The sequence below is a fragment of the Tigriopus californicus genome, chromosome 5 (genome assembly GCF_007210705.1).
Source record: "Tigriopus californicus strain San Diego chromosome 5, Tcal_SD_v2.1, whole genome shotgun sequence".
Lineage (NCBI taxonomy): Eukaryota > Metazoa > Arthropoda > Copepoda > Harpacticoida > Harpacticidae > Tigriopus > Tigriopus californicus.
The window spans coordinates 13,005,114-13,016,379 of record NC_081444.1 but is presented as its reverse complement, the minus strand read 5'-3'; the positions used below and the strand labels follow the sequence as shown (position 1 = coordinate 13,016,379).

At 40.6% G+C, this 11,266-nt stretch overlaps 1 protein-coding gene across 3 annotated transcripts; it reads right to left on the bottom strand.

Moving 5' to 3' along the window:
* Positions 1–5,056: 5,056 nt before the first annotated feature.
* On the bottom strand, positions 5,057–10,656 carry LOC131880694 (probable G-protein coupled receptor Mth-like 3). 3 transcript variants are annotated; one of them, XR_009373286.1, is made up of 3 exons: positions 7,437–10,656; positions 7,244–7,369; positions 5,057–5,839 (listed from the first exon to the last, which is right to left on the bottom strand). XR_009373286.1 is itself a non-coding variant. In XM_059227377.1 (2 exons), exons 1-2 carry the CDS (start codon positions 9,229–9,231, stop codon positions 5,824–5,826), a joined length of 2,004 nt encoding a protein of 667 aa, XP_059083360.1. In that variant the 5' UTR covers positions 9,232–10,656; the 3' UTR covers positions 5,057–5,823. The 3 variants fall into 3 exon arrangements, 2 of the variants coding, with proteins under 2 accessions (XP_059083360.1, XP_059083362.1); XM_059227377.1 differs by having other exon boundaries at positions 7,244–10,656; XM_059227379.1 differs by lacking the exon at positions 5,057–5,839 and having other exon boundaries at positions 6,832–7,369.
* Between the last annotated feature and the right edge of the window lie 610 nt (positions 10,657–11,266).

Below are 11,266 nucleotides of genomic sequence, written 5' to 3'. Positions count from 1 at the left end.
ATCATGGTTTTGAATTATAAAATTCAAAAGCTTCTCTTGAAGGCTTTCTCTTCCATGTAACTAAATGACGGGAGATTAATGGTTGGAAACCGTGGACTTCCTTCAAACAGACTTTCCTCAAGCTCTGAAATCCCCAACATTTCATTCATGATCTCTATTTCAACGAGAAGATCCATTTACAATTCTTTATTCCATGAAGTCACTTGTGAACATGAGAAACTCAAAGGTTATTTTCGAGTTCGTTGGGTAGGGTCTGGTTACAGAAGTGTGTTTATATGTTTGACCACCATTGAAGCCTGTACCTAAATATAGAGTTCGTCAAAGCCATAGAAATAGGGTAGAGAGAGACAAAACGTTCGGACAAGCCGGTCGTAAAATTCTTGCATGAAAGATAGACAGGTGGTGTTGTAAAGCAGATCAATTGTCCCCTGTGTCCCTATTCATTACTAAATCGAACTTGCTAAAATAATCGAAATTCAGGCAGACAAAGGCTGCGAATGACTGAAATCTCAAAGGGTGTATAACAAATTGATATCTTGCCTCAACAAATCTAGATACCCCTTTCGTCTCGGGATATTGTGTGGTATTAGTCATGTGAAAAAAAAAGGAAGTTCGAGAAAAATTTCGTGTGGCACCCTGATTTTGAACATTTTGTTGATCCCATTGGGATCCATGACATCGGGATCCAAGGCAAGATTCTCAATTGGATAAGAAGCTTCATTCAGGATAGGAATCAAATTGTTAAGGTTGAGAGATCCGTTAGTGACAGACATGATGTCAAGTCAGGTGTTCCCCAGGGCTCCATCTTAGGGACCCTCCTTTTTATAATATTCATTGCCACACTTCAAAAACTTAGTATTACTGCCAGTCTCTCTTCTTATGCTGACGATACAACGTTGGTTTCGGTTAGGAATGGCCAAGATTCCACTAGCCTTGCAAAGGACCTAGAAATAATCTATTCTTGGGTTACTAAGAGTAATATGGCCCTGAACGGAATGAGATTCCGCTCAATGATCTTCAGGTCATTGAATACTTTCACATTTAGATGATGAAGGTAAGAGCATTCAGCAGGTCTCATCTATGACAGATTTAGGTGTAGTCCTCCAAAATAATGGAAAGTTCGATGAGCATATCCAGTTGAAGATGGGTAAAGCTTTTCAAATGTGTGGTTGGATATATCGCACATTTAAGTCCAGAGACAGCATCACGATGCTAACTCTGTACAAGTCGATTGTTCAACCACATCTTGAATATGCTTCACCTATTTAGGCTCCAATGTGTTCAGCAGGTTTGCAAAAGGTCGAATAAGTCCAAAGATGTTTCACTAGGAACATCGCAGGAATGAGAGAGCTCTCATATTAGGAGAGCCTAAAAAAGTTGGGACTGTACAGTGTTCAGAGAAGGCACGAAAGTATCTGATACTGTACGTCTTCAAAAATATCCATGAGCTTTGTCCCAACCTAGGATTTAGGGTCATTTCTAATGATCGTAGAGGGAAGGAGCCCGAGAAAGAAGAGATCTGGACTTCATTGCTGGACCAATTTCTCTCACTTCGAATTTGTTTGAGAAGATCATGAAGTTCAAACTTGCTGAATTTCTTGATATTCATGAAGTACTTCCTCCTAACCCAGCATCTTGAATATGCCTCTCCCATTTGGGCTCCAATTAGTTCAGCAGGTTTGCAAAAGCTCGAGCAGGTCCAAAGATGTTTTTCTAGGAACATTGAAGATATGAGAGAGCTCTCGTATTGGGAGAGGTTAGAAAGGTTGGGATTGTACAGTACTCAGAGAAGGTACGAAAGGTATCTGATACTGTACGTCTTCAAAAGTATCCATGAGCTTCGTCCCAACCCAGGATTTAGGGTCAATTCTAGTGACCGCAGAGGCTTAATGTGCGTTTTGAGAGCACCTTCAAGTCCTCGAGAATCCAGGCTAGTTCGAACAATGAAGTCCACATCTCTTCTTTCTCGGGCTCCTTCATTGTTTAATTTGCTTCCCTCTGATATTCGTAGGGAATACGTAGGCCTGGTTGATTCGGTAGCATCTTTCAAGTCAGACTTGGACAAATTTTTAGATAGCATTCCAGATCAACCCTACATTCAAGGACTAGCTCGGTCTGCCAATTCAATTTCGTTGGTGGACCAAATATCATATAAAGATTGAAAGATAATAAATAGACGAATTATGACCTTTCATTTTAATATTACTAGGGAATATAAATACATTCCCTGTAGGAGTTAGAAAAGACTGTGAAGAAAAATGAATTTTCAATGATCGAGTGAAGTTGTGTTACAGAACTAAAAAAAATGTCAATTTTGGTGCGGTTCTGTCTCAACCCTATCATCTTTCTCAATATTGCTTCAACAAGCAGGAAAACTGACATCAATGACAAATTAAGCATATGCATGTTAGAGGTTGGCTTGGGCATGTTGTCTATAGTATTGCTCCACAACATGACGCCAACTGCTTGTTTTCTCTTCACTTCTCAATGTTAACATTTGTTCTTACCTCACCCATTCTTGTGAAACGACAACTTGCTTGTCAGACAAATTTGAACAAAAAACATCCCTTTCTACATTTGGGGTCAAAAATCAATTATTGATCACGTTTAAAAACAGCAATGCAAGGGTCAACATTTTTATCGGTACATTAAGGTTCAAAAACCCTTATCATTTACAAAAACACGATACCATATTTTTCTCATGTTGTCATATGGCAAATACGTTGAATAAATTCTGATGGTAATATTGAGAACTCTTTCACGATCAAGCATGGAAAAAAAGCCCTTATTTTTGTTCCAAATTCGGCTTGTCTGATAGTGTCTTTTCCGATTCAGACATGAATTTGATGTAAGCATTATCTTCTCATTTCAATCTAATGTGGGTTCATGGATGGGTAAAACTTTACTTAAAGAATGTGGGCGACAGCTACTTTGACGATTGAGGACGTCTTCGAGCATGGTCGTGGAGGACGCTCAAGTACATTAGGTTAGAGTACTCTCGGGTGTTAAATGTCAAAGATTTTTTGTTATTCAAAATGCTGATCTTCATGGGATTAAAAATGCTCAATTGCAAGAAGGACAGACGGTTAGTATAGGTTCCAAAGGTTTCAAAAAGTTTTTGCCAAAGAAAGGAAGATCTAATGGAGGAAAAATAAGTCCAAAAATGGCTTTTCTGCTAAAGAGTTATTTTAAGCATGTTAGCGAGTAGTACTGTGACAGTTTATAGAATATAATGCTGAATAAACCATTCCTTTCTTCGATAGATGAACTGGAACTCTAAATTAATCCCTGAACAAAGATCTATGAAGCCTCAAAAGAGCAAGCAACTTCCCAAAATTTGACGTTGACGTCACCTTCTTTTCTAGCTTTAATGTCCCAATAGCTCAGCACGGTGGTTCTGAGCAATTAGGCAATTATAATTGAAAATTATATTGTAATGTTGCTAAATTAAACATACAACAGATTATTTTACTATCAGACTTGGCTTTAAAAACCTGAAACTAAGGAAGCAAGCAAAATTTGTCAAGGGTCAAGGTTTGAGCTTTCAGGTCAAACGTGAGAAAGAAATCGTTACAAGGACTGTGACTGTGTATTGATGTGTTCTCACTTTTTTTTTGTTCTCATTTCAAACATAGTTGCCATATGACTCTAGTGCACGCTAGTCATTTGAAATAGGTTCCATTCTCAAATTTCTGTCATACTCAGCCCTTTCCAGGAGCAACTCTTGCTGAGAATCTGGACCCTGTTTAAAGCACTTTGATCCATTCCGTCCCAAAAAATCTTTCACAGAAGTACCAGATGTTAATCAAACGCATTTTGTGCCTTCAAGGTTGGGTGTCTGGCTCTAGTTATTTTTCAGTTACGCCTGAGCACGTCTTGAATGTTTAAACAACCAATTTTTGAATCTCAATTCAATTTTAAATGTCTTTATGGCCTTTTTGTGGAAAATGGCCGATTGCTTGGCATTACTGTCGCCCATTCTGTACTCGTAAAACTATGACGATATAATAAGTAGGGGTCGGAAAGATATTTTTTTTAGGCTAAAATAAGTTTTCAACAATCATGGTCTTTTTGGGCAAAATACACTATTTCTTAAATTTCATCAAAATTATTTAAAACCGAGGATTTTCGGGCTAATTGAAGGGTTTTGGTCATTTTTATTGGAAATTTAGGAGAAATGCAGGGTGGGTGTAAAAATAATTCAGTGCAATATTTGTCCCCGCTCATAGATTTTTTTGATATCAATCCTCAAGCTTTCATGAAGAGGAAGTGTTGAGCACGTATAGGAGTGTCAAAATGCCATGATCTAATGTTAACCTTAAGGCGAGTGGTAACCCTCCCATTTTTTGCCACCAAAACAATAATGATAAGTGTTGTGATCTTATAATTAAGCTTTCATATTCCCGCCATTATGCCCATAGTTCGTCCACGCTCGCTCTTGTCCCTTCCTCGCCACTTATTCAAGCCTTACACTTTTACACAATGGTCATGTTCTTCCTTACCCGACCATCCCTTCAACAATAAAGTTCATGATCTCTTTTACTACGTGATTTGTATTCTTGGGTATAACACAATAAGACTTACATTTTGTGTTTGATTCTGCATTTTGTTCTTTTTCATTGACCGTAATCGACTTTGAATAGTACTTTGCACCAGAAACTCATAACAGAGTCTTTTTTTTTAATTTTTGTATGTGCGTTGGCTTACAAAAAAAAAGGTCTTAAACATGTCTGACCATGGTTTCATCTAACTTTTCTTTCTTTGAATCGACGTACTTTTGCAAAAGTTTCCCTCAAACAAGTTGTAAAATAGGGATCCTGTGACATTAATTTATTTTATCATTGGTTTCCTGCAAACATTTTGCGACCACAAATGTCAAAGCAAGAAGGAATCGTTGGTAAACTTGTTACAAAGTAAAGCGATGTTCAAGACTTTTCATTAAGCTTTGAATACCAAACTATTCAAATGCTTTTCATGAAATGGAACATCTTTATTAAAATCTGGTTTCAGGACGTGTAAGCCATCCTTTCAACAATGAAATCGAAGTATTCATGTTCTATAGTGACTTATAGTTGATGTGCACTATTCCAAACAATTTATGGCCAATGAAAGCAAGCGGCTTTAATTTGATTTCACACTCATACGAGTAAATCGATGTAAGTTTTAATTCGATTTTAATTCCCTGTCCAAGGTAACTTTCAACACTTTTACCCTCAAGCGTCGCTTTCGATTCTAGATCATTTATCATATCTAGACTCAACAACAGCTCAAATATGACCTTAATTCAAATATTGTGTATTCTTTTACTGACAACGTTCCACTGGACGATAACATGTATAAGGTCCAAGTTCCGTTGACATTCAGGGTAGTTCCAATAATCTCCATAAGTGACAAAGAAGATATGAAGTTCGCTTTCTTTGTATTTGTGACTTGCTTCCTCAAAATCAGGCATATCAAGATTATTGTCTACCATTGATCCGAATGTAAGTACTCAGCACGGACTCTGCAATTTTGAACGCTCCCATTTACGTTCTGTACAAAGAGGAACCAACAGTTGGGATTTACTCATTCTTGGTGACAATAAAGCAAATACGCAAATTATCGTTGGTCCAACTCCACCGATCATTTGCTCGTGGGTGGAATGAAACACGGTCCAAATGGTCCTTGGACGAATGCATGACACTGAAGGTGATGTTCAAAGATTGGCCAACGGAATATATCTCCTTCAATCAATGATCCTGGATTTTTCGGGATGTCAATATTTCAAAGATTAAATTGGAATTCCATCCTTTGTACTCTTCATGTAGTTTTGTATGGGCCAACTTATTCCATTTCAAATCTGAAAATACATTAGAAACAACATCATGTAAGAACTAGATTAACACGAGTAGATTTTGAGCTCTGGCTTGGGTGGAATCTGTGGTTGGTCTGGAACAAATCAACATATTAGAACGAAACCTCGAGAAGGAAAATGAGTGTTCCTTAAACAAATAAACGACCATAATTGCTCCCTGGACATTTCAGTCTTGAGACATCTTGACAGCTGTTATGTTGTAAAGCCTCCCGTCAAAACGTTTACCGTGGATGCCAGATGATTCATTAAATAAAGACTCTCGAGATCTGAGATGTCAAAGCTTTCAGGATAAAATCCCAAAACTAAAGAAACGTCATCCGGTTTCAATTTGTTAGGAGGCTCAGCTATCCCTCATCTTAAATTGAGATGTTGTTGGCCTCTCTCCCTGGAATTCGGGAACATGAATGGAAAACATGATACGTTTTCTAGCCAACCTCTTGTCATTCGTAACTCAAAATGAGGGCAAACTTTTTAGCAACAGGGCCTGATGAATGTTGTTAATTGATCAAAAAAACAAAGGTTCGAGAGGCGTAGTAAATAGTTGAAAAATTTCTAGTGATCGCGACGTTTCCAACAACAAGTAGATCACGATTTTAGATCATTCATATCACAGCTAAAATACGATGGATGTCCAAAACTGAGGAACCTATTTCTGACGTGACCAATGATGAAATTAACAATTTGCAAACGATTTACGTTGGGTCTGCCAATTCTGTGATTTTTTGATCCTCACTGGTTACACTCTTCGACCCTCCAAAAACGGATCAAGCTCAGACAGAAGCACTGATTTTAAAACTGTCACTAGATATCTAAATATCCACTTTAAGGTTAAATACTGGATATTAGTTGCAAAAAAATAATTGAAAAAAGTAGCCAATCGATTATACATCTTAAGAGCTTAAACAATGCAGAGTTCTATTCGGTTTTTTCTTTTGAATAAAACTGTGACTAACTGTTAAATAAAAGGTTCCAAACAATGTGTTACATGCATTTTATTTTCTTTAAATGTGAACAATCAGAACTTGCTAATGTAAAGGATAGACTATAACATTGATGACATATTTCCTTCCAACACACGGCACATCCTCCCTGTGTACTCGAATATATTGGAATGGATACGTATGACGGTGACAGTACACCTAGATCGAATTTGAGGAACAGAAGTAAAACTGGATAATTCTCTCGAAAATGCTTATCCATTTTCAACAATAATTTACGTAAAAAGCTGGAGATGCATACAGTTCTCATGGAAACGAATCTGACAGAAAAATAGGAATCATCTTGACAAAAAGCTTGGTAGCATGAAGCCTGTTTGAACGTTTGGAGATTGGTTGGTGTTAGTTCAGACATGACCCGGTTAGGAGATTCAATGCTCATTTCGCAGTCTACCTGGGAGATTTGGGAGCATCCTTGAGTTCAATCATTTCCTCATCGGGACCGTTTTTAGCCCTGCCTATTCCACCTGAAGCGGAGGCGTGTCCCCTCAGAGACTCGTTCAGGATCTTCGAGATCTTTCTGAAAGAGACAAAATTGCCCGATGTTGAACTTGTTCGCGGTTCTGATACGGTACTCCTTCTCTGACTGGGTAGCTTTGGCGAGAGCCCGAAGATCTGGGTCCGGATCCACTCAATGTTCTTAGCATCAAAGTATATGACACAGAACATGGTGAATCCCTGGAGTGAGTTGATGATTTTGAACACCGTGGTCACATATTTGACCTCACTCGGATGGTAGATGGTCTCCAAGAGGAACGAGACCTGCTCCGCAATCCAGGTCAATCCCATGGCAAAGAACATCTTCACCACCGTGGTGTACTTGGTCTTGTTCTGAGCACGTAGCATGGGATCCCCGCTGTTATCCGCCCAGATGCCACAACACAGGTTCCACGTGGATGAGATGAAGAACAAGACATTGAGAATCAGAAGGGGTAGAATGATGATATGCAAATAGAACACCGAGGGCCAACCGCTATCCAGAAAGCAGCGCATCTTCCCGATGCCCGGATAGACCACGTGAGTATCATCGGCCATGGGCGAGTATTGCATGGCAATGGTGACAACGACGACCAGAATGGGAGCTCCCCATGAGTACAGGGCATACCATTTGAATTTCTTATGCTTCCATCCGGTGGCGTGACTGGGATCCGGCAAGGTCTTCATTTGGCGAAAAGTGGTCCAAATGTCGAAGCCCATGGCGTTCAGCCAGAATATGGCCGAGAGATACGAGTATTGGAGGAGAAGGGCCAAAAGCACACAGAGACCCTCGTAGTCACGTAAAGAGGCAAATATCTTGCCAATGATGAGGAGTAGATAAAAGAAGAATAACATCGAGATGAGACAGAGGGTCATAACCCCAAACAGTTTCTGACGGTTCCGTCGATACACGTGGATAAAGAGCAAGGCCAGAAATATCAAGGAGATGACGAATAACGTGGGAATAATGGTGAAATCCAAAATATCTACATATCGGAGGAATCCTTTGGAGCTGGCGTCCTCTGGTTGACATACAACAATCATAAATGGATACGAATATGTGCCTGTCTGGTTGTCGTAGATCTCCTCTCGTTCCACACAGTACTTGTCCAAGCCATAATCCACCTTGTAGACCCGTGCCTCGCCAGTTTCCAACATGATAAAGTCCTCGTACTTGAAGTACTTACAACCACTGGGAGGTCGTTCAGGTAGAAATTTGAAGTCCGAGCGTCTCCGTTCGGTCTCCGTGATCCCATCGTCCTTGAAAATGGGCAATGGTACTAGGTTTGATCCCGAAGGTTCCCAGCACTCGCTTCCTTTGAATACTTGTTGGAATGGACAACAGAAGTTGATGCAGGTACGATTTTCACACTCGAATTCCAACTTGGTTTGACAGAACACGGCGGCTGTGCCATCAAACAGCCCTTGGAAAAAGGCCTGTTCCACACAGAACTCTTCGTATGTCATGGAGGTCGTTGCGTCCATGAGAATGAAGTGACTTCCCGTCAAATTTTTGTCATCTATGGCGTACTGACCTTGTTGATGGTTATTCTGAGCATTTCCAAAGTATTCAAGATCCTCGCGATCCGTACATGTGGGAAGATGAGGATCAGCATGTAATTGGAAATTGATCTCGGGATAGTCATAATCCACGTAGTCGAAAAAGCTCAAGAAACTGGGATCCAATCGAGGATCAACTTGGTTCTCATTGTCGGGGACTGGAATACATTGACGGGTCTCAATGTCAAACCCGAACCCATTCTCGCAACACTTGTGCAATGCTGGAGCCTTCAAATCAAGCGCTTTGGTATCCAATTGGAATTGGACTTCCAGTGGATCTTGACCTCGAATTGGATTAAAACAGGCCAGAAACAACCAGATGAGGTGGAAGTGGTATAAATTCATAGTGCACACGGGTTATCATTCTATTCCCAGAACAAGGACGGGCGAATTTCCCAAAGGTTCCATGAATACTGACAAGCGGTCTAGTTGAAAAAATATGAACTCGGTGGGAGTGTGCGTGTTGTCACATCGAGTCATGTGATAAGGATTATTTTTGTATCGTTCACCGTCGAGTGCTTTCACTGATATCCGCACCCAACTCAGGATTGCAGTCAGATGCGATGAAAAATGGCATTCCTCGCCAAAATGCCTATTTGAGCATTCCACTGCTCGGACCACGCTTGAACAGACAGCTCTCTCCAATCTCGAAACCCTCCCGAGAAAGACTATGGAAGAAATTGGGATTTCCTCAACTTTTCACTCCTCACTCCTCACTCCTCACTCTTGTCTTGGCTTTCGGCGTGTCCTCGTGCAATCAAACAATAATAGTTCTCAACATGAATCAGCACTTCTATTGAAAATTGAAGAACATTAATGGTTTTTGAATCAGCACTTGCAAACACTCGTTGGATGTCATGTTTTGAATTAAAGGAAGCACATCCTCTCTGTCCACCTCATCCAGCTCAATGATATCTTCTACCAGTGCTCAAGGCAAACTGGCTGGGATTGCACAGGTCGTCGTTTGTCCTCCATGGCCACTTACTCAATGGATGGCAAGGAGATGAGCTCGGATGCTATTGGGGAAGCAGGCCGGGATTTTCTCAACAACACTGCCTTCAAGATCGTTCCCCGTCAACTTAAGACGAGTAAGTCTCAAGCATTGGCAACACATTGGTCTGTCGAAACATTGGGTGCCATTGATATCACAATAAGCACTAAAGGGTTTTCGCTAATGGCCTTCGTCCCCCATTGGATGTGTGTAAGCACTGGATGGGGTACTTACGCCGTTTCAAAGTCCTCGAAACCTTCGGTACTTGCAAGTTTGCACAATGATGAATGACTCTTCATGTTCGTTCCGGGTATCGCTGCCAATGGCCAATAGCAATGCCTGGATGGATAGATAGCTTTGTTTCTTTTGCCTCCGATGAGGACTTGTTGTTGGAGACGCTCTTACCAACTAAACCAACTTGAAGGAGACCCGGGGACTCACTGTGACTTTGAACCAACCACAGTTGCGCATATGGACTTTCTTTCATTACTTATAACAAGGATTTCCCAACACGCAACGAGACAATGACGACGATCAGGCCGACCATGGTGATTACCACGGCAGCATGGAGAAAAAAAATTATAGTCAAATCACGAAATTGGTGGCCAAGAAAACAGGTTTATCAGAGCACTAGGCGGATGTGGAGGTAAAAATGGAATTGAGTTGCATGCAATTTTTGAAGTCTTATAAGCCACAACCATTGGTTTCAATTTTTCAACGCCGCCAAGAACCCCCTCGTTCGTGTGCATTTAAATTCGATTTGGACAATGACTGAAGACGACACTTAACCAAACCCGAAAAAGAGAAGAATCAGACTATTCTATCACCAAGTCTGATATTGTGGAACACTCAAGCTTTTTCCCAGGGACTAATTGTTCCATGTACGAATGGACCGACTTGGTTGGGAAAGCGGGAGAGCTTCAAAATTGGACTCATTCAATTGAAATTTATAGCCATCATTTTCAGTCCCCCCCCTCTCACTCGAGAGTTCCAAAGAGACACAAGCCCCCTGTTTTTGTGTCATCCGAAAAGTAATATGACGCACTAATAACTTGGCTTGGCTCCAAACACTGTGCCCATATTTGGAAGGCCAAGTTTGTCGAGGTCCACTTTTTCGGTTCTTTAGCGCACGCCTTTGGAACAAGGAAAAGAAGTGTGCCAAAAGGTCGCTTGATTAGGGTTCCCGCGGGAGAGGTTGTCTGCCCAACTATGGATCATCTATGTTGTGAGCATGATCAAACTTAGCCTCATTTTGATCCTGCTAAGTGAGCGATATCAGATTTTATTTGCATAACAACAACTGAGCATCACACTCCATTCTAGCACGAATCTACTTGGAACAGTATGCCCATGCCAGCCTTAACAAGTCTTGGGACCGAGCCAAAGAGG

Coding starts and splice junctions, on each gene's coding strand:
- LOC131880694 (XM_059227377.1), bottom strand. CDS start 9,231: ATGAATTTATACCACTTCCACCTCATCTGGTTGTTTCTGGCCTGTTTT.